The sequence below is a fragment of the Cynoglossus semilaevis genome, chromosome 6 (genome assembly GCF_000523025.1).
Source record: "Cynoglossus semilaevis isolate Cse_v1.0 chromosome 6, Cse_v1.0, whole genome shotgun sequence".
Lineage (NCBI taxonomy): Eukaryota > Metazoa > Chordata > Actinopteri > Pleuronectiformes > Cynoglossidae > Cynoglossus > Cynoglossus semilaevis.
The window spans coordinates 4,810,280-4,832,867 of record NC_024312.1 but is presented as its reverse complement, the minus strand read 5'-3'; the positions used below and the strand labels follow the sequence as shown (position 1 = coordinate 4,832,867).

The window sequence follows — 22,588 nt, the reverse complement described above, 5'->3', positions numbered from 1 at the left end:
ACCTTGGCATGAGTGTGTGACTCTCTATTTCTTGTTGCCTTCTGGCTCTACTTCCTGCGTCCCAGCCTGCTTTTCTCATTGGCTGTTGTCAACGGCTGTTTACAGTTGGCTCAAACATGGGTTCACTGACCCTGACTGTGTCCAGATTCAGCTCAGAAAACCTGTTTGACTGACAGCTCTGTTCTCCTCACACACTGACCATGAAGACTGTCAATAACTACAGCAGCCACTCAGCAGCTGGGGATTGTGGGTAACCTCATGGTAAATAAGGTATTTCTTCTTTTGAAGGATGTATTTTTCTGTTTAGATGTTTTTGTTTGTCTTTTTTGTTTACCTTCATATAATTTTTCCGTTGTTTCTTGTTCATGGCAAGTGTTTGGGCAAAGGTTCTGAAGTCCCTGATGTTCTTCTTCATGAGGAACCTCTCATGCTGAGTCTGTTTGAAGAACAACACAAACATTTTTCGGGAAGATTATTTTAACATAAAATTAAATTATAAAAAGTACAAAGTCAAAATTAAAACACAGTTCTTTAAATGGTGTTCTCAGAAAAAGAAACAAATTCAGAAGGTTCTAGACCAGAATCTGTTTTAGTCAACATCATGAGACTTTGTGACTGCCCTGATGACCACACACACCAGGTGACATCAGAGTCAGAAGACTAACCAGGTGATCACTTACACACTGGTCCTGGTACTGAGGCAGTTCCCTCGGGAAGAACTGATTGATTTTTAACATAGTATCAACTGTTCGCCCCTGCTGCAGCATCCACATGACCACCTGAGGGCGACAAACACAACACACTGAACTCCACTTCTCTCCGTACACGCTGCCTCACCTGAATCATCTGTAATACAACTTTGATCCAGTAGAGGGAGCTCTGAGTCAGTTTTTACCCAAACTTTTTTTATAAAATATTCAAAGAGAAGGGCTTGATTTAATTAACAAATGTTTTAACGATATTTCAGGTAAGTTAAATGAAATCGAATTTCAACAAAACATACGATTTAGCCAAAAGATATCACGCAAATGTAACCTATGTCAACAACACCAGCTAAAACAGGACGGTTGGATCCTCACCATGGTCTTGAGTCCAAACATGAGCTTCATGTGTCTGAGAGGAGCCACCAGTCTGGGCAGAAGTCTGTGCGTAGTTTCCAGAAAGTTCACTACTTTGTCAAAGTGCTGAACGTCTCTGTTCTTCACGATGTAGAACATCTGAGCTGAGGCCACTCGAAGCCTCCACGAATCCTCTAAATTGAGAGGCTGAGAACCAATGTCCGGCCAATCACATGAAGCCATCACTGAAAAGGAAAAAAGAAACAGGAAACAATGATGAAAAGTTCAGGATTAGCTGAAGAAGAGACCGGAACTGACTACCACTTAATAATAATATATAAAATGTGTCTCAAAAAAGACATGAAAAACATGAATTATTTATAATATACATACATTATTTTCAAATATTGCAAAGGTTTAAAAATGTTGTAAAGATAAAAAACGAAATTACCATATCGGATAAAAGCATTTGCATGAGTGTTTTTTTTTAATTAAAAGAATTACAGATAAAAACTGTTAATATTACACATGTTAAACATCACGAAATGTCTGTTCCATATAGAAAATGGTTATTGCCATTTTTAATGCTCTTATAACCTTGTAATTAAAAAAACAATTGAAAAAAAGACATGAAAAACATGAATTATTTATAATATACATACATTATTTTCAAATATTGCAAAGGTTTAAAAATGTTGTAAAGATAAAAAACGAAATTACCATATCGGATAAAAGCATTTGCATGAGTGTTTTTTAATTAAAAGAATTACAGATAAAAACTGTTAATATTACACATGTTAAACATCACGAAATGTCTGTTCCATATAGAAAATGGTTATTGCCATTTTTAATGCTCTTATAACCTTGTAATTAAAAAAACAATTGAAATATTATATATTTATATTTTATATAAATGTTGCTAAATAGTCCAATAAAAAAAGCCAATTTCAGGATATTTATCGTAGAGTAAAAAGTGAAACCGAAGCCCACCTTCCTGTAGGTCCAGGGTCTTATGAGCCCAAACATACTCTATGATCCACAGAGGAAACTTTTTAAACGACTCCACTTTAGTGACTGCGTCGACAGTAAGCACTTCTCTGTCCTCCATTACCTGTCGTGGAGTGGACACCTGGGTGAACCGCGGTATTTAAAACACCGTAGGTCGTCAATATCGCCCGCTCCTCCGCCCCCTCCCATCCTGCTGCTGAACATGTACTGACAAGTATCGACCGTCAACATCCAAAAAAAGACTCTACGCCTTTATTTGGAAAGGCAAAGAATCATTTCCGGGTCGTATTTACATATACATCCGCTCTTTTAGCCTGTGTAAGTTCTCAGTCATCCAGGTCATCTTATCCAAAAATAGTTACATCGAGGCCATCATACTCCGACCATTTGCCCCCGATGTAACTATTTTTGGATCCGCTCTTTTAGAAAATAAATGTTGAAATATCAATTCCGTAACACAAGGACCAACCTGTTCGGACTGTTATTGTGAAGGGAAAACCCGGCAACCGGAAACAGCGGCCAACTAACCAACATGGTGGCTGACAAGGACGGAGAGAGAAGAAAACATAGAAACAGAAGTATTAATTAAAGGACTATTCAATGGAATGTTTGTGTTCCGGTCTGATATTTCAAATAAGAAGAAAATTAGTTAATTTCGTTATTTGTCAGCATTTACGGCGGGAGTGTAGCGTTCGTATAGCGCGTCCTCTATAGCAAAAGTACACGGAGAAACTCCGTGAAGACATCGGTAAGTTAAATATATATATTTTATTTTTTTATTTTGTTACTTTAATGTGTTAACTGTTTCCTTCATATACGTATACTTCAGTTTCACAAACTGGCCACAGGCGGCAGCACCGTCTATGGGTCCATGTGAGCCAAAGGAACTGTTAATCTCTGTGGAGTAACTTTAAACCCTGTTGTTCCCAGGCTGCAGCGCCACCATGAACCTGAGATCGTTGAAGTCTACACTCCATCTCTCTGTGTCCACTCTCAGACTTTCTGCAGCCAGAGGTTCAGCTGTACGTTTGGCTACAGCGACCCCTGCTGGTCTGTCTCTGACCTCAGGACCAGCAGCAGCCTGTCCTCGATGCTACTGCAGCCACGTCAAGGTGCGCTCCTTCTTCAGCTACATGAAACGAAAGGTCATAGCTCCGCCCACTCCACCATACAGCCACGTGTGCCATGTTGGAAACCCGGTGCTGCGCTCCTGCGCCGCCGCTGTGGACCCCGCAGAGGTGACGGGGCCTGAGGTCCAGGCGGTCATCAGCACCATGGTGAAGGTGATGCGTAAACTGGAGTGTGTGGGACTGAGTGCTCCCCAGGTGGGGGTGCCGCTCCGGATCATCATGCTGGAATATCCTTACAGCATGTTGGAGGAGAGCTCGGTGGCGTCAATCAAAGCCCGCGGTCTGTCGGTCCAACCTCTGAGGATCTTCATCAACCCGGAGCTCAGGGTTCTGGACGCACGGACCGCGAGTTTTCAGGAAGGCTGTGAGAGCATTGTCGGGTTCTCCGCTGTGGTTCCTCGGTTCCTGTCTGTGGAAGTGTCTGGTACGACTTTTATTCTGGTACAATCGTTTGTATTCAAAGTCTGGCTCTAGGGCCACTGATGGCACTGTACTGGGACCGTTGTAGTGCGCCCAAACACGATTGCCCCCTAAAGTCCAGATTCAAGGCGTAGTGTGAGTGACATTCCTTCACGCTTCGGCATGGAGCGATGTTAGCTTTGGATGTTTGTATGGCTTTTTACTACATCGTAGCTAACCTTTGTGATCATTTGGCTAACAGACTGTTGGTTTAGCCCAGGCTGACATTTGTGCTGTGACTTTTTGTGGTATTTCTGCAGGTCTGAATGAAAAAGGCGAAGCGGTGACGTGGAAGGCAAGCGGCTGGCCTGCCCGTATCCTGCAGCATGAGATCGACCACCTGAACGGCGTCCTCTACATCGATCACATGGACACCAAGACCTTCATCAACATCCACTGGCCGCAGCAGCTGGAATGACTGTTCTGTCCCACAAGGACCAGAACCACAAACAGTACTCTGGACTATGGAAATGTGGCGGAGGAGCGGCACACAGCCCCCTGATTGGTGGAGGAATTTTGTTTTATGTTTTATGAAAAAAATGAAACCTGAATGAATCCTGAGCTTTGTTGTTTCTGACCAATCACTGAACAGCCTGCAGTCATGTGACCAAGGTTATGTAACTACACTGACAAGGACCAGGATCGGGGACATGTCCTGGACATGAGTCAACACGACTTTTCATGTTCACTCACGACAAAGGCAAAAAACTCCCAACACTGACCACAGGGGGCAGCCCCTGTGTCTGTTGATTAAATCATACAATTTTTCCATGAGGTTTGGTGTGAGTGGTGATGTTTACAAGCTTTAGTTTTCAGTTGGAATGTTTTGTCCAACAGTGACATAAAGATGTGATTTATGTTTTATAAAAATGTTGTTGATGGTAAATTTGACACATACAGAAAATCAGAAAAAAATTATATTTTTTATCGTGTTTCAAACAACAATTAGCAGTAACTTTTAAGAACAAGGTCATTCAAAAATGTGTTAAATGTGTAAAACAAAGACAGACAAAAAGTTGCAGTTACAATACTACATGTAACCACTAGGGAGATGTGGACAATCTCAGTGTTTGTTTTGAAGAAAAAGAAAAAACCCAAAACATTTAAATTTTTTGATTCACAGAAATTCATCAAAATACACAACAAACACTTGTTTAAATATTGGAAATATTTACATTTTTTTACAAAAATTGATTCACACAGCAATCAATCAAATTTTTGGTTTTGATTGATTGATTGACCAGAAACTGTTTCAACCCCCAGTGGTCAGAGGAAGAACTGAACAGCAGTCATCATGAAAGAAATTCACATTTTTACATTATTAGAAAGACGACTACCAGGCAGTGGAGATGTCATCAATGTCTTCATCAGTGACATCTAGTGGTGACATCTACTACATTTATGATACTGTTGTTGTTGTTGTTGTTGGTTACAGTCATTATTGCTGCACTAAGGACAAAAATAGGAACCAAACAAATGAAAAAAACATCAACTCAGTCAGGTGACTAGGGTCATGTGATCATAAAGCTCCGCCCCCACTGTCCTCGTTGTTCAGTCAGCTGCCATTTTCTCTATGTGTTCACTCAGTAACTTGTACTGTTCTGGAAACACACACAGAGGAAGAGGTGTGATTTTACTGATGATGAATACACACACATCACACACACACACACACACACACACATCTCACCTGGGTTGAGGTTTCCAATCACAGCCTGTTTCTTCAGGAAGTCCTTACACAGCTTCTCACTCAGACCAAACGCCAACATGTTGTGAGTGAATGTTCTGGAAAAACAGGACAAATGTCAAAGATAATCACTGTCTGCACCTTTAACTGGTCCGACCTCACTACTGCTGATACTATCAGGTCTAACTGACGGACCATGTTCCCACATAGTCCAAGGTCTTCATTAAAGCCCATGTAAAAACAGCAGCAGCAGTAACAGCAGCAGTAACAGCAGTAACAGTAACAGCAGTAGCAGCAGCAGTAACAGTAACAGCACCAGTAACAGCAGTAACAGTAACAGCCGTAACAGTAACAGCAGTAACAGTAACAGCCGTAACAGTAACAGCAGTAACAGCAGCAGTAAAAGCAGCAGTAACAGTAACAGTAACAGCAGCCGTAACAGTAACAGCAGTAACAGTAACAGCCGTAACAGTAACAGCAGTAACAGCAGCAGCAGCAGTAACAGTGTCTTCTCACCCCAGCTGACCGAAGGCGATGTTCTCGTCAATTTTAGAACGATCCTCTCTCTCCTCCACCGTCATGTGACACCACTTCTCCCTGCAGTGAGGAGGAAGATCAGGGTTTAGGCTCTACAGATCAAAGTCAGGACCAGAGGCACAGAGGTTAAAGGTCAAGGACTGTTTCCCACACCAAAGTCCATAGAGGAAATCAGTGATTTTGTGTCAATGAGTTAAATCTGAACAAAAGATTACAGCGACATCCTTCTTCCTCTTTCTCTTCCTCTCTGACTTTCATCACCATCACTTCACTTCACTTCTCTTTGTTTGAATTTTTGGGGGCAGCAGTGTGAAAAGTGAAAGGTCAGACCTCGGGTCTTTGTCTTCGTCCTGCCTTCCTCTGCAAGGCAACGAGGAACAGGAGGACAAGGAGAGAAGGAGAGGAAGAAGATAAGACAGAAGGGGGAGGAGGAGAAGAAGAAGTAGACACGGGGATGATGCAGAGGACAGGTTTCTCCCTCTCACTTTAGATTCTCAGGTTTGACTGACTGCTGTCACCTGGTGGTTGGAGAGCGTTTCTTCCTCTCACAGTGAACAGCATCAAAGAAGGCGGCGTTCCAGAACCGGAGCGAGTGCCTGAGAACGGAGAACAGAACGCTGAGCACAACAACAACAACAACAACAACAACAATTTTGTTGCAGGATTTGGCGCCCCCTATGACCACTCACCAGATTGGCTGTTGCTTCAGGTGAGTGTACAGGTAAATCTTTTCTCCTTTCTTTTCCACTGGAACCTCGGACACTGAGGAGGCGCAGGAGGGGGAGGAGCAGGATGGGGAGGAGAGGAAACATGAGTGAAACATGAAACACTGCTGTGACGTCCAGTCAAACTCTGTCCTCTGTACCTGGAGACATGGACTGTAGTTCTGTTCCTTCTCTGGAGACCAGAACACAGAGAAAGGGAGGGAGGGAGGGAGGGAGAGAGGATGAAGGTTAGCCGTGCAGTCATCACTGCTGTGATTGACAGTCACAGTGAGTCTCCATCTCACTCAGTCTTTGGGGTCACGTTGCTCCTCAGTTTACTCTCCAGTCCTCCGAAGAATCCTTTGACGTCAGTCCTGGACGTGTTCTTCAGGAGGCGCTCGGCCTGGTCCTTCTTCCCCGACAGCCAGGAGTTTGCTTTGTTCAGGTACAGGTCCAGAGCAGCGGGTGGAGCACCAGGCTCCAGCAGCTCTGACGGAGACGGACGACACTTCCCTGAAGGATAAGAACGTTGACAAACCCGACTGTTAACAGAAAAAAACTGTCCTGACGTCTACAGCCACGGTCATCGTCACTGTCCGTCGGACGTTAAAACTCTACACACCAGCTCACTGCTAACACACTAGATTCAATCAAGATTTATAAAAAGTCACTGGTCATACCATGACACTACACACTCCAGTACAGTAGGAGGCAGTATGCGCCTAAAATCGTTGGTATTGACTCACTAATAAACAAAGATGTCAGGTCCCTACGAAGCCCAAGTGACATTCAGGTGTTAATACGAAACGTGGGAAGAAAGTTCTTACAAATAAAAAAAATGTTGTTTGTGTCTCACCGATGTAATAATAGGTGAAACACATGGTCATGAGGTTCTTCGCTGGACTGTAGTCGTCCACCTGGTAACACCTGGAACACAGTCATACTGGTATTAAAAACATGATCCACCTTTAATAGAAGTGTAAAAACGACGTATTTCAGTTCAAAGTTCAGTTTAAATAACTTTTCAATCTTGACTGAAGTGTTCGACTGAACTACAGTCAGAAAAACAACAACAACAGGAACAGGAACTCACTCAAAGAGAACAAGTGCAAACGACTGGACCAGTCTGTAGAAGGAGGCTTCACACACACACTTGGAGTGAGAGCGCTGTGGAAACACACACACACACACACACAGAGTTTAATTTTTTTACGAATCATTAATATCAATTAACCCTGATGATGATGAGGTCAGGCAGTAACTGGTCATTGGTTTGAAGAGTTTGGAAATTGAACTCCTGACCTTGCACCTGAAGGTCAACCCACTGCACCACCTCAACAATCACTGCTGAGTTTTACTCTCATGATTCCAAGTGTGAAGGTCAGTGGTCACGTCTTCCTCACCTGAGCGCTGACATACTGAGCGAACCACTGCCGACCTTTGGTGGCGTCTCCACTGCACAGCTGTCCAAACAGAGCCTTCTCCTCCTGGTCGAAGTCCTCCCTGACCACACACACAAGAGACCACACTGTATTTAATGAAAAAGTCAGAAGTAGGGATGTTCGACATTAACTTTTTTGCTGATATCTGATATGCCAATATTGTCCAAACACTTCCTTTCCAATTTCAATATCAACCAATATTGATATAAATCTGGAAAGCATTCTGCATACAATCCCCTGATTATTAAAATAAATTTATAAAATGAGCTGCAATGCTGCCATCTAGTGACTTTGACTTTCATATACAGACGTTTTTTGCCTAAAACTATTTTTACTGCACACATCATTTGGCCAAACCCAGGCATTGGGTTAATGGGTTTTCACTGTTGGAGGAAAAAACGATAATAATTCTTACAAATATTACATAATTATGCTAATATCGGGCCGATAATATCAGGTTGATAATATAGGTCGGCTGAGCTCATCGGACAGGCCTATCCAACAAAATAACCAAACGTTAGCTTGGATGTAGTTAAAAACCACCTTAGCAGTAAAACAACACCAACAAAAACAGTTAGAGCCAAAATAAGGAACACTGGAAAACACTGTTGGTGTCTGTGGAACAAGTTCTTCCCACGTTCTGTTCCAACACCCACATCACTAACTGATCTAAAGTTTGGTTTCTGTCGACTCTACTTACTTTCCGTGGAAAATCTTCTGTACGTAGTCCTTCATGAACGTCCTCCCCTCCAGTGTCTCAGCATCAGCGTCCTCCCTGCTGTGTGTAGATGAAGACGAAGACCTCCTCAGTGCCCCCGTGTGGCTCGGTGACTCCATGTCGTTCACACTGTCCGCTGACTCTGTGGCATCGCTGTCGTCACCTCCTCCATCTTCCTGGTATTGAGAGACGTCTGTGTCCCTCAGGTGGGCCTCTGTGGAAGACCCTGAACCGAAGGTCTCTCTGTGACCCTGCTGTTGACCTGCGTCCATGCTCAGGACACTGACCTCTGCAGGAAGGTCAAAGTCTATCAGGTTCTGAATGCTGACGCCCTCCATGGTCAGAAACTGGAACAGCTCCTTTTATTAAAGTGTGTTTCTCCCTGCAGGACCATTGGGGGGTACTGTCAGTGCAGTCCCTCCTCCCGCCACCTGAGGGCACTGACACCAGCAGTGCTCACACAATCAGTGCATCTGTGGATGGAAAAGACAAAATAATGGAAAGGTTTTACACACAGTCGGTTTTAGCCAGTCCAGTGCCTAAGGTGAGGTTGTGCTCTGGCGCCACCTATCACTATGCATTGTATTTTTTTTTCTGAGTGGTTACAAGTTTCTCAGAACTCATATTACGTCTGAGCACCAAATGGTTCACTGAAATGTAACTGTGTGTGTCTGTTGCCACACTTTGACAACAGACCTACCGGATGTTTCTGCCAGTTGAAATAGGTCAGATGTGAAGTTTTCTTTGTTTCCTGTTTCAGTGGTTGTCAGTGAAGTCAACATCCTGTCGTCTGTGTCTCATCTAAACTAAACTAAACTTAAAGTTTAGTCTATGTTGACAATTGCCCTAATTTAAGAGTTAGACTACAACCACACGAATCATCCAGATTATAATTGAATATCACAGGCACTGTTATGACTTTGACAGTGTCCGTGGTTCTCGCCGTCCTTCTGGTGGTTCTCTGTTTCTCACCTAATGGTCGTCAACAGAAAAAAAGTCTTTGAAATAAAAATATTCCATTCACACATTCACCTGACAGTTAGAGACAACATCAGACTTTAGTTTATAAAACATTCCCTGAACCACACCAGAGTCCATAGAGAAAATCAGCAATTTTAGCTCACTGAGACATTAAGAAGCTGCTGGCCCACTGCTGCCTCCTGTGGTCACTGCTTGTCACTGTGGGAAATCTCTCTCTCGCTCTTTTTATGATAAACATATACGCAGATAATATATATCACATTTTTTCCGCATCACTGACAGATTTATTACATTACAGTGCAGCCTGTGGACTACATCTCATTCACAGGGCACTGATGTCCTCTCATTACCCACAATCCTACTGGATAAAAGAGAGATAAAGAGACAGTGGATTTCCACTGTGTATAATTAAAGAAAACAACAACAACAAAACACTGAGTTTGGTTGATAAATATGTTCGGGATTTAACTGTGTCTAACTGTATAATTCACAGTCCATCGTGTTGTTTCTCACTTCCTTCCCGACTTCACGTTATAACGTCGTCGAGGTGCGCCCTCCTCTGGAGTAGTAGGGAAAAAAACAACCATAGATGGTACTGAATGGTAATGGATCATACTGGAGCCGTCAGGACCAAGTGGACGTGAGTCACACACCTGATAACAGATGCTAATTATAGCAGAGGTGCTAGCATTTACTAGCTGTTGTCTGATAGGTTGTTTGTAGCAGCAGATTCACGGTGCAGCTTTATAAACTATTAGTGTAATAAATTATTGTAAATGTCAGGGTCAGTCTATTTGAAGTAGTCCTTACTTAGTCCAGCAGAGGGTGGTCTCGCTACAGACCAACGTTAAATCCTGAGTTGGAATATTTAATATACTGTTGGAGAATTTGGACCATGAATAAGAAATCAATAGTGGATGATAAAAATAATCGATTAATCACGGCAGTACAGCAGACGACCGGTGACACCACTGCTGCTGCAACGTGACGTTTCCTGAAAAAGTAGAGAACGCGACGGAGCCATTTTCAGGAAGAGGAGGGGGAGGAAGAGGAGAAGGAACCTCGAAGGTTCGTCAACCAGGAGGGGTCACTCTAAGGCGGGGGAACCACCGGTGTCTCACGGGAGAAAATAAAAACACGTCACGTTAAAAACAACGACAAGAGGAAAAGCAGGGGGAGCAATTTAGCCGTGACACAACACGTACACAAAGAGCGTGTTTAAATAACAATTAAACCGAACCGTATCAGTAGTAAATAATACAGAGCAGTGAAAAAAGGAATAAAACTCACCTAGAACAGGACACGACTGAAGAACACTGACGAACCTCACGTCTCTGCTGCTGTTTTACTCTAACAGAGTGAACACTCCACTGCGCAGGCGCCAGCCACCCCACCAAAGGGGGACCCAATGACGTGGACAAACTACTCAGCCAATCAGCAAGAACCAGGCCTCAACTCTTAGAGCTGTGGTTTTTTCAAAACAAAAGCACATATGGGTGACGTTTATGTCAAAAAGGAAAAAATAAATAAAAACATGACACATTTATAGAGACATATCAATAACTCCATAGTAAAATAGAATTAAAAGTTTAACAATTTACCGAGTCTGAAATTCAATTCTATAAGAAAGTAGTCAATAATTCGATAAATTCATCTGAATGATCGTTTAGCTTTTTGGGTAAAGCATATTCTAGAGAACGTCGTTGTTTTTTTGTTTTTTTTTTCATATCTATGTAAAACTTATAGCACGTTCATTTTTGCTAATTTTTTTTTTGATTTCTTGATTTTATATTCTTTAGTTGTTTTTTTTTAATATACCAGTTTTTGAGCACTCTTTGGACATTTTATTCCTACATGTTTAGGTAACACATCAGTTTGTACAATAATGACTACAGTGATATGATTTGTGTCAGAGGAAACAGCAGTTTAGTCAAATCAAAGTGGCTTTTCTCTCTCTTTATTGTTTTAAATAATATTAATAACAATCAAACCACAACTTCTTCGACCAATAGACTCCTGTGGAGCCTCAGTGGGCAGATCCTGGCAACAACCAATCAGAAAACAGTTGGATGGCATCCACAGGGAGATAGTGATCAGACCCTTTTATCATATTTTAGAATCATTTATAAACAAAATTACAAAAAAAAAAAGACGATGCAGCAACATGCAAAAAGATAACACAGGAAACTAACGTCGGATTAATCGAATCGTAGCAACTTAAAAGATATTGTGGATGAAAACGCTTTGTCTTGGATTACAGTGCACTTTGTGTTAAAAACAAAAACAACCGCACACACAGAGATGAAGGCGAGGAAGAGGACAGGAAACAGTTTGTCTGTAGGAGGAGACAATGACTATATACACTGTACATCAGACAGGAAACCAAAGAGCACGAGGTCCAGGAGTCGGACCAAAGATGACTGCACAGAAAAACCATCATGGCACTCAATAAATAAAAGCTTCTGGTGGTTGGACGGCTAGCTGTTATCTTATTGGTTGACGTATAAAAATGTGGACAGGGCGAAGATAGAAGGTGACAGAGAAACAGTCGACCGTCTGATTTTACCACCAACACAGAGGGAATTGAGAGAATGTTCCAGTCGTCCTGGGATGTGGAAACTTTCCACCAAATATATTGAAGTATCCTTGTAGCGCCCCCTGGAGTTGTTTTCTTATTTGGTCATGAACTCTTCTGAAAAATTCAACATATCTGTGGTACACTTTTCTCAAACGTTTGGCTTCTGTGTCTTTAACACAGTAATGTAAAAATGTATGTTAGCTTGCTACCTAAAGATATGGCTACAATGCTAACGTTAGTCACAAATACTAAGCCACATTTTTTTCCCTTTTTTGGTGAGTGTGCTACTGGTGGTGGACTGAACTAGACTAGTTTAGCCAACATGCTAACAAACCCACACTAGGATGTTAGCTTAGTTAGTTTTTGTGTAATATAACCTGTTAACTTGGAACTTGTTAAGTTCTGTATAAACAAATACAAACAGTAGGTGTCACTCTTACCCCAAATGCAGAAATTTAGTCTGACATCAAGGTAGCACTAACGCTAAAAGTGATCCTACATACAGAGGCTAGTGTAGACGTTAACAAAGGACTCGACCTGAGACAGAGTTTTTAATGCTACTGTATCATCTGTAGCTGTGGTTCAACTGGGGCACAGGTACCCTTGGGGTACATGAAGGCAATTTAAAAAAAGATTGTAAGCAATTCTTGGTAAAAAAAATCATTGGCTCTAAAAAGAATATTAAAAAAATAATAAATAAATATCCCCCACAGCAGAAGGGATCGACTCCAACTGAGCCACAGTCACAAGACCTGTCACCTGTCAATCACTGTCACAATGCTGTTGAAATGTTGGGGGGCGGGGGATTTGGTGGAAATTCCGAAGAATATATTTTTGGTTCTGTGGAACCCTTGAACTTGAACTCTGCTGACTTTCTTATCGAGTTCACGTAGGTCGAGTACCAGGAACCATTAACGACCAAATACCAGGTTTGGCTAGATTTGTGGAAACTGGAAAAATTTGTGTTTTTTTCCCTGCTTTCAACATCTGAGGCAACTGGAACAGACCCTGACAGGTGGGGGCAGTGTGGGGGCAGTTACCACAGTAAAGGAGGGTATTAGCAGGATGTGGTTTTTAAGTCTTTCAGGATAAAAATATGTACAACAAACTTGTCTCATTCTCAAAACAAAATTCCAAAAGTGTCAGACTGTGGACGAACGTTCTTACAGTTAAATAATCAGAACAGAGAGTTTAACAAAACATCCACTGGAGGCACTGTGATCCTTCACTTTGAACTCAGCGAGGGAGTGCGGGATTAGGGGCGGAATCAGTGACAAGATGTCGTCCGTGTCTCTCCCCAGGCAGGTTGGCTCCCAAGTCCCGCCCACAATTGCCTGACGGAACAAAACTAACCAAATTCAACTGTTTTTGGTCTTTTGCGTTTTTTCTTCTACTTCGCAAAAAACGTCAAATGACAAAAACAGAGAGGGAGCGATCGTGAAAGCAGGAGATATGAAAATATACAACTCAGCTGGTGATGGCTCCGCCTACACATCGCTGTGAGCCAATCCCATGTTCTTCACCACCAACGATCTGGTTCAGGAGAGAGAGAGAGAGAGATCCCTGATATGGCGCCCTCTTTTGTTGGCTTCTGGTGTCACTTCATTAGACAGAATAAAAGTGTTTGTTGGTTGTTTTTTTTTCTTTGTTTTTCATAAATATCAGACAGTCCCAGACTGCCACGGCTAATGCTACAGCTACAGTCCTATTAAATAGCGACAGGACGTCGTGGTGGGCGGAGTTATGTACAATGAAGACAAAACAGGAACAAACGTGGCCGCGGTTTGTTTCCTGGGCGCTCCTGGAACATGGAGCACGCACCACGCCCTCTCTCCGTCTGTTCTATAGAAACACACAGTATATGAAAGCACAAACGTCTGGAAAAATATGTTCATTCAAGTTGATAAAAACCCTTTTTTCCTCAGTTCTTTCTCCCGTTTTTTTTTTTTATCTTGTGAATTGAAGGGGTTTTAGGCACAGTCTTCTTCCTCAGGAGGTAGCACCTCTTTTTTTTGTTTCCCCCAAAACAACGACCGGAGCGTCAGCCACGGAGACAACTATCTTTACAAGTTCTAATGAGACACCATCAGTGTGCAGATCAGAGAAGAAGAAAGTGGAATGTGAGCTGCAGTGTCCAGATGTTGCCACATGGCGGCAGCAGAGAGGGGCCACGATTAAGGGCAGCGTGGTGAAGGGTGTGGAAATTTCCAGGGTTCAATAGGAGAATGGAGGGTAGACGGGGAGACGGGGAAAGATTGCACGTTATTTAGGACGAGGGGCGGAGACAGAAAACTGCTCCATGATTGGCTGGCTCCGCCTCCTCTGATCTGAAGTAATAACAAGGTCCAGGGAAGGACAGGAATTGACCAGGTCCATGGTCACGTGACAGTTCCTCTTAGCAGACGACACCGTGCTTTGGCGATATGTGTGACTCTGATGGAGCCCCCCCCCTTCCCGCCCCCCCCACTGGCATATCACTTCTGGTCACATGATCCTGGCATCGTCGATGTCATCAAGAGTTCCTGGTTGTGGCGTTAGCAGTGATGACATGGTGTGTGTGTGTGTGTGTGTGTGTGTGTGAGAGTGTGTGTTCGTTTACAGGTGGGTGTGTTGATGGGCGTGGCCAGGCCATCACCAGGCCTCAGTGTACCGAACGTCAACGTCCTTCAAGTTTGGCAGTTTGGCCTGTGAACAGAGACAGAGATATCTGTTATCATCAACATCAACTTTCTCCTGCATTACCCAGAAACCTCAGATCAACCACTAGATGGCAAACTCTGGTGACAATCAACCTACATGTCAGACTCAGGGAACAGCAGTGTTTAATTTTACAGGTCAAAGGTCAGTCAAAATGAAATAATCACAAACACGAAGTATTAAAAAGTCTGTATTTTAGAAAAACGTATTTAAGGATCAGACATCATCGTGTCTGTGCTGCAGTACCTTGAGGTCCTCATAGGTGTCAGCAGTGAGTTTGGTGCTGTTCATGTTCAGGCTGCACAGACTCTTCATGGCTGAAACAAAGACACAGAGCAGTTAAAGGGACAGTCCAGGTTAAAAGACGTACAGTCTGGGACACAGGTGGCGCTGTGGTCAATAAAAAGACAAAAAACTGAAGAAAATCAGTGATTTTACATTCATGTGATTTACATTCAGTGAGGTTTTTATCCAAGGAGGATTAACATAATCAAGCATGAGGTTCCTCTGGTTCCGAGGCAGGCGTGTTAACCACACTGTGGAACCACTAGCCATTTTAGCTCCGTTGTTGATCCACTGCTGCTTCAAATGTGTGACTTGATGTTTGACATACTTTCTTCAGATTGCACTCAGTGACACAAATTGACCACAGGAGGCAGCAGTGGACCATCAGCTCCTGTGTCCACTCCTGTAGAGACCTTTGAACTGTCAATAAGTGATGATAAGGTATGTGTGTGTGTGTGTGTGTGTGTTCTCACAGCTCAGAGACAGCAGCCCAGCGTCAGTGACCGGAGTCTCACAGAGGTTCAGGACCTGGAGACAGGCCAGGTGTTCAGACAACAACCTCAGGCCTGCGTCCCCAAACTGAGGACACGGAAAAAAAAAACAGAAAAAAACAGATTAGTGTTAGAGCGTCAGAGGAGTGAGTGTGTGTGTGTGTGTGTGTGTGTACCTGTGTGGACCACAGGTTGAGCTGCTTCAGTGAAGGCAGTTTGATCAGCTGCTCAGCACAGGCACTGGTGACGTTGGTGAAGGCCAGACTCAGGTTCTCCAGGTTCCCGAAGGAACCAGAACTCAGCAGCCGAGCCAGATCTGCATCCTGAGTGTGTGAAGAACACACGTACTTTAGTGAAGGGCCGACAGACAAACCTCAGAGCGAACAGCTGACCAGAGCGAGAAGGTTCTGACCGTGGACTTGGACGGCAGCGTCAGTCGGGTTGGACCTCCTTTCCTTTGCTGCAGGGGGAGAAAACAAGGTCAGGTGAGGTGAGTTCTAGGTTCTACAGGGAGAAGTTCTCCATTCTCGCAGTAGGTGGAGCTGTGAACCGATATGATTTACATGGACATTTATGAGTTCCGCAGAAGCTGTTATTCAACGAGGAGGACCAACGATGAGGTCACAGAGAGGAACGGGATTCACGCTAACAACTGTGGTCCGGTTTTGCTGGTATTTCTTGTGCTGTGTGACCCGATGATCCGGCCCAGTCAGGTGGGCTACATGGAAAAGAGGAGGGGCCCCAGCACTGAGTCTTAAGGAACTCCCGAGAAAAGGTGGTAAGAGAACGAGAACTTCTGCTAACTCACTTTATCATTCTGATGTCTAATGTGTGTGTGAGTGTGTGTGTGTGTGTGTGTGTGAGTGTGTGTTTTCTCACTCACCAGTTCCTTTAGCTCCCTCTGGCGGTCACACAGCTGCTCGTACATGCGCAGCCCCACCTGGGTGCTCTCCAGGGTGGAGATGATCTGCAGCTGAGTGTCTTTGTTTTCAATGATGTTGTACTCCAACATCAGACACAGGATCTACACACACACACACACACACACACACACACACACACACACACACACAGGGCTGTGAACACGTGTTCATGTCTTTCACCTGTCCTGAGGACCAGTCTGGGACACACACACACACACACACCTCCACCATGGTCTGGTTCCCCCTCAGGGCCAGCAGCATACATGGACCCAGCTTGTTCTCTGCCAGGGACAGGAGGAACTTCTTGGTCTTGTAGCAGGAGCCCATCAGGATGTGGACCTGGAGGACGAGGAGGAGACAAGGAGACAAGGAGACAAGGAGACGCAGGTCTGTCAATGAGACCAGTGCACCGAGAGACGCCACAGCTGCTGGTTTCACCTCTGATGTCTTCACTGTTCACTGTAGTGACACAAACTGACCACAGGGGGCAGCAGAGGACCAGCAGCTCCAGTGTCTCTGTGAACTCACTGTTTTCACTGATCGTGTGTGTGTGTGTGTGTGTGTGTCCTTACGCACCATACTGGCAAACAGTTCTCCATCATCGTCACAGGCCACGCCCCCTGGACTGTAGAGCTGGAACCAGCCGTCTTTACCTGAACGAACGCTGAGTAAACAGGAGTGAACCTGAGGAGACACACACACACACGCACACACACACACACTCACTATGAGCACTGTGATCCACGGCACACACACATATCCAGACACACACACACACACACACCTCCTGGCGGGGGTCCTCAGCGAACCTCTGAATCACATACTTCAGTTCTCTGTTTGGACAGAGGAAAATAAAAATGTCAGTTTTTTAATTGGGTGAAAGGAGCTGATGATGTCACAGCTGAGTGTGATGTCATCACTACTCACTTTGTGAACTTGCCGTGAGCCAGAGCCCTGTAGAGAGACAGACGGGGTCGGGGGGGTCGGGGAGGGGGGGGGAGAGAACAGTTTTCACTCTTTAAAACCTGCGACAAACAAAGTGAGCTGCAGACTTCCGTCAGCAGGGGGCGCACACAGCACAGTTGGCCGGGTGTTCATATTACATACAAGAGTAAAAAAAAAAAAAAACTTCAAACTGCCGACATTTTAAATTAAAGGTCTATTTTTTTTTGACTTTTTGTCGTGACAGCGCTGACGTGACGTGACATGTTGACAAGCGTGACCCGTGTACACCACCGCGTGCACCGATGTTCCAGCACGTTAGTGCCTGACTCATCGGGGGAGTATTGTTGCTTCTCCTAATGACGCCTGAAGTCATTGACTGGGCAACAGCAGCCCAGCTGGGCCACATGTGGGTCCCAGCCCAACTAAAAAAACACAAGTAACAAACTGAGACGCTGCTAATGAAGCCGTGAGCGAAGCCGCGGCCCGCGGCCCACGCCCGCGGCTGCTTTTGGCCAATTATACAGCTCCCCCTCTGAGGACGCCACTGTCGCTCCTCACCCCCAGGGGGCTCAGGGAGGGCCTCCACTACGTCGGCAGTTGGGCCCCAGCAGAGGTTTCTAAGAAGCGCAGAGACGTCCCTGGAGACACTGACGCCACCATGAGGCGGTGAAGGAGACTGAACCACGTTTAAAAACTCTCATCATTAAAACTGACATCTGTGTCACAGTCAGACTGTGGATTCAAATCAACCAGGAAGTCGTTTAGTTACGTTTAATTCATTCATTATTGAGAGAAGAAGAATGAATTTAAACTATTTAAACTTTTAACTATTTAAAAACTGCTTGTGTGAATTTACTTTTTAAAATATTAAAAGTCCATAGAGGAAATCAGAGATTTTAGCTCAGACAGTCAGAGTGGTTAATGAACTGCTGCTGCCTCCAGATATTCAAATACATTCAAATAAAACTGACCACAGGGGGCATCAGTGGACCAGCAGCTGGTCATTCATGAAAGACTTGAACTTAAATACTAAACGGTGTCTGTGTGTGATCCACTCACTCTTTAGGGAAGGGGATGGGCTGCAGCAGACTGGCCAGAGCAGGTCTCCAGTCGTCGTAGTCTGACCTGTGGGTCGCAGACGCAGCACAAACACAGAGAGGAAAAAAAAAACAGTCATTGTAAAATCCAACAGTGGAGGGCGTTGCCCGAGTGACTGCGGTCAGGAAACAAAAAGATGGAGCGTTAGCTGTAACGCGAGGCTCCGATGACGCAAACCTGCGATGTGGACTGAAAGGAAGCTACTGTGGACGGCATCACGTTACCCAGAGTTGAGTAACATGGTCTGCAGCCCAGACTGTGGACCAGCTCAGATGTTATCACGGCTGCACCGCTCACATTCACTCTGTCCTTCAAAGTCGTCGTTTTTTCATCTTTAGTTACCATGGAAGATTAGCGCCCCCTTTCTGACATGTTTGCTATGGTAAGCAAATGTAAATAACATAAAACAATCCTCCGTCACTGAGCTGTTTGTAATAAAACTCATTCAAACAAACCCCGCCCCACCCCCCAAACTACACCAGATTAGCTAACCCGACGTCCGCGCGGCGTTCGATGGATCGTGTGTGAACTCACAGCATCTTGAGGATGAGGGCGAAGCAGCCCAGCACCCGGTCGGCCTGCGCGGGCAGCTGGATGGACAACGTGTTGACAGCCGGGCTGACCAGCAGACAGTCGATCAGGTTGGGCTCGCTGTCGCCCCCTAAAGGCGCGCTCTTCTTCTTGGTGTTGGCAGAGTTGTTGTTGCGCTCCAGCTCCACCAGGATCTCACTGGAGTTGACGACGGAGGTGGGAGGAGAGAGGGGCAGCGAGGGTGTGGGCGAGGAGGAAGAGGAGGATGACGAGGGTGCGGTGTTAGAGGGGGGGGCGGGCTGGGGGCTGTTGGACATGGGAAGGAGCGTCGCAGTGGCAGGCGGTGGCGTGGGAGGCTCAGGACGCAGCAGGCGCAGAGGCATCGGAGGTTTACGCTCATTCTGCTGCTGACAGCCGTTCCTGATCTCCTTCAGGGAGGGGGAGTTGTCCCGACTGTGGGGGGAGGAGCAAACAGAGAGAGAAGTGACCGACGGTTAAAATCAAATCTATAAATTCAATAGAAAAAAATGGAAATGAACTCTGAACCTGAATAATTACAGAGTGGAATAAGAACAGACCAACATCAGCAGGTAGAGGGAGCTGTTTCTCTGCTAGATTTACAAACAATAATATAAAAACCCTACTTTCCTGTTCCTGGGGCAGTAAATCCTCCTTGTTTACCAAACTTAACTGTTACCCTGATGGTACGTTGCTAAGCTAATTTCAATTTAGCATTTTTGGCAGCAACACTTCCTACGATTAATTAAAAATCAATGCTAATAAAAATAAAATGACACGAGAACGACAGGGGCTTAGTTTAAAATACACTAAAATACTACATCAGAAGTATAAATATTAGACGGTAAGTCAAGATAAAAGTAGCTGAGCGCTAGCGTGGAGGCGAGCTAACAGTTAGCCCATCCCGAGGAGTTGATCCAGAGACGGTGAGTTCATGTCTCTGTTGATTCAGCTGCTGCCCACGTTGTTCACGTTTTAGTCTCTGTGTTGATTAAACAAACACACAAGTGATTGTGGGTAATTTCCCGTTCCATCGTGAAGGAAATAAAGAGTGATTTGCAGCAGAGGCTGCTGGGAAATCTGATCAGCGAAATGAGACACGATCTGATTTACAGCCAGGAACTCATTCATCCTCAAACATCAGAGAGGATTTCCTTCACCAGAGCAAACACACACACACACACACACACACAAAAACACACACGCACGCACACACCGCCTGGTGACCTCAGAATAATAATTCTGAATTATTATTACTGTAAATATAAAGTATATTTTTATGTTCTGACCAGCGTCGCAGTGGAGGATCAATAATCTCCACTCGTCTGATTTCACTTTCACTTTTTTTTAATTTTCTGATTAGCATCAAGCTAACCTTTAACTACTGCAACTCAATAACTGTGCTCGTGTTCAAATTAAAAGTTATTGTGCCAAGACTATAAATGTTCCAGTAATTTTCCACAGAGACGCTGTGTTTAGGTCTCATCATCATTAGTGTCTCCTCTCATGTTGTCCTCTCTCGCCCAGGAGAGACAAACGTCTCATTTTTTCCCCAGAAGTCTCTACTCACAGAGGACACATCTGTCCCCTGACTCCCTCCTCTCTTCCCCCCTTGATTTTCTCGACAGACTTTGGTCGAAGCTCAAATCACTAACTTTCTCGGCGGACTTCTGTGGCCTCGTCCGATTTGTTGGACGTGTGTGTGTGTGTGTGTGTGACTGACCTGTTGATGAACTCCTCGTAGCAGGAGTAAATGGCAGCGAGACAAACTGCCACCAGATTTGGCAGAACACGAGGATGAGGACACTGTCCTGTTGGACCGTGCATGCTGAAACACACACAGAGCAGAGAGTGTCCAGAATTAAAGACGGGGTCAGTTCCTAGCCCTCTGCTGCTGATTGGACAGCTGCTCTCACCTGTGGACAAACTTCTTGACGACCTCCATCCCAGCGTTCAGCTCGTTCAGAGCCAGGATGTACTCCTGGGTGAAGAGACGCAGTCGAGGACACTTCCCAAAATCCTGCACAGAGGACGGAGCAACAAAACCACAGTCACAGCTCTGGACCAGGAAACCTGGGTCCAAATACCAGACCGGATGAAACAGCGCCCCCTGCCTCCCTACCATGTTGTGTTTGAGGATTCTCTGGACCACAGGAGTGAAGACTTCAATCACCACCATGGACCGCGGCCGCTCCCGACAGTGCTGCGACACATGGCAGTGACATCATCAACAAACAGGAAGTAAGAAAAAAAAACAGAGAACAGAGAAGAAGAGCAAACAGGAAACAGCCTTACCTTACAGAAGAACTCACACAGATCAGGGGGGGGGTGGTTGTTCTCCAGGAGAGGAGCGATGGCCTGACACACACACACACACAGAGTTAAGCTAACATCATGAACAACCTGCACATGCAAGAAACAGCTAAAGGTTAGCTAGCAGGCTAGCCTGATAACAACTCACCACGATGATGTTCTCGTGGTCCTGGGCGCTGAGGTTCGAGTTCTGCGGCACAGGAACAACAGAGATTATTGATCTGAGGGCTAACGTGGGGCTAACGCTCAAATCTTTTTTTCTTTTTTACAGGGCCTTACACAGACTGATACTGCAGTTCCTACCTCGGCCAGCAGGGTGGAGATGATGTGCAGCGGTGCCTGGTGGATGGACTCGTCCTGCAGGGGGGAGCTCAGAGCCATGTCCACCAGCGCTCGGATCTCCTTCAGCACCACGTCCCAGCGACTCGGGTTGTTCAGAACTTTCCGGTACTTGTAGATCTTTTTCTGCGAGGTGTGACAGCAGTGACAGGTTTGAAACCCCAATTAACCACAAGCACCTTTCTATCAGGACCAGAACCTGGAACTGATAAGAGAACACACACAAGTACCGACTCACCTTCCACTGCAGAGAGTGAAACCACTGGTCCCTCAGGTAACTGTTAGCAGCCTGTGGTTTGAACACACACACACACGTACCTTTAGCTAATTCATGGTTAGCAACAAAAGTTAGCCAGAGGCTAAAATTAGCTAAGCATCTAGCTGACAATCTAAAACACGGCTAAATTACCCAAACGATGACTAACGTCTTAACACTGGCTCAAAGTTAGTCACTTTCCAAAGACCCAGGAGAATCCCAGCCAAAATGATGGTTAAGTTGGCAAAAAAGAGTCAAGAATGTAGCTAAAGGTTAGCTTAGCTCTAAATACCTGCAGCAGGACGGTCCCACCAGGAAAACTCAGCTGGACGCAGTACTTGGGGGCGTTGTCCCAGGACAGGAGCTGCAGGTCCTCAATGGAACTGTAGG

At 44.9% G+C, this 22,588-nt stretch overlaps 3 protein-coding genes across 6 annotated transcripts in view; 1 reads left to right on the top strand and 2 right to left on the bottom strand.

Moving 5' to 3' along the window:
• Nucleotides 1-2,574: 2,574 nt before the first annotated feature.
• Nucleotides 2,575-4,427, top strand: pdf (peptide deformylase, mitochondrial). Its single transcript, XM_008311400.3, has 3 exons — nt 2,575-2,814; nt 2,997-3,620; nt 3,916-4,427. Exons 2-3 carry the CDS (start codon nt 3,011-3,013, stop codon nt 4,071-4,073), a joined length of 768 nt encoding a protein of 255 aa, XP_008309622.1. The 5' UTR covers nt 2,575-2,814; nt 2,997-3,010; the 3' UTR covers nt 4,074-4,427.
• A 136-nt stretch (nt 4,428-4,563) lies between these two features.
• On the bottom strand, nt 4,564-11,159 carry kiaa0513 (KIAA0513 ortholog). Of its 4 annotated transcripts, XR_003049817.1 has the most exons (14): nt 11,015-11,159; nt 8,726-9,216; nt 7,987-8,086; nt 7,677-7,750; nt 7,440-7,510; nt 6,889-7,096; nt 6,745-6,776; nt 6,569-6,641; nt 6,398-6,475; nt 6,210-6,239; nt 5,859-5,939; nt 5,346-5,440; nt 4,967-5,256; nt 4,564-4,905 (listed from the first exon to the last, which is right to left on the bottom strand). XR_003049817.1 is itself a non-coding variant. In XM_008311399.3 (13 exons), exons 2-13 carry the CDS (start codon nt 9,079-9,081, stop codon nt 5,207-5,209), a joined length of 1,248 nt encoding a protein of 415 aa, XP_008309621.1. In that variant the 5' UTR covers nt 9,082-9,216; nt 11,015-11,159; the 3' UTR covers nt 4,564-5,206. The 4 variants fall into 4 exon arrangements, 3 of the variants coding, with proteins under 3 accessions (XP_008309621.1, XP_024911761.1, XP_008309619.1); XM_008311399.3 differs by having other exon boundaries at nt 4,564-5,256; XM_025055993.1 differs by lacking the exon at nt 11,015-11,159 and adding an exon at nt 9,444-9,547 and having other exon boundaries at nt 4,564-5,256.
• A 500-nt stretch (nt 11,160-11,659) lies between these two features.
• The window catches only part of cmip (c-Maf inducing protein), a 16,304-nt gene continuing 5,375 nt past the window's right edge, over nt 11,660-22,588 (bottom strand). The window contains exons 3-22 of the mRNA XM_025055995.1: nt 22,491-22,588; nt 22,181-22,231; nt 21,907-22,068; nt 21,752-21,793; nt 21,586-21,648; nt 21,413-21,493; nt 21,207-21,310; nt 21,014-21,118; nt 19,276-19,725; nt 18,703-18,768; nt 17,626-17,652; nt 17,483-17,531; nt 17,275-17,382; nt 16,921-17,037; nt 16,659-16,799; nt 16,188-16,235; nt 15,952-16,098; nt 15,758-15,863; nt 15,246-15,316; nt 11,660-14,987 (exon numbers count right to left, since the gene is read on the bottom strand). Of these exons, the coding sequence (XP_024911763.1) occupies nt 14,934-14,987; nt 15,246-15,316; nt 15,758-15,863; nt 15,952-16,098; nt 16,188-16,235; nt 16,659-16,799; nt 16,921-17,037; nt 17,275-17,382; nt 17,483-17,531; nt 17,626-17,652; nt 18,703-18,768; nt 19,276-19,725; nt 21,014-21,118; nt 21,207-21,310; nt 21,413-21,493; nt 21,586-21,648; nt 21,752-21,793; nt 21,907-22,068; nt 22,181-22,231; nt 22,491-22,588 (2,090 nt within the window). The 3' untranslated portion in view covers nt 11,660-14,933. The remainder of the gene's footprint in view (nt 14,988-15,245; nt 15,317-15,757; nt 15,864-15,951; nt 16,099-16,187; nt 16,236-16,658; nt 16,800-16,920; nt 17,038-17,274; nt 17,383-17,482; nt 17,532-17,625; nt 17,653-18,702; nt 18,769-19,275; nt 19,726-21,013; nt 21,119-21,206; nt 21,311-21,412; nt 21,494-21,585; nt 21,649-21,751; nt 21,794-21,906; nt 22,069-22,180; nt 22,232-22,490) is intronic.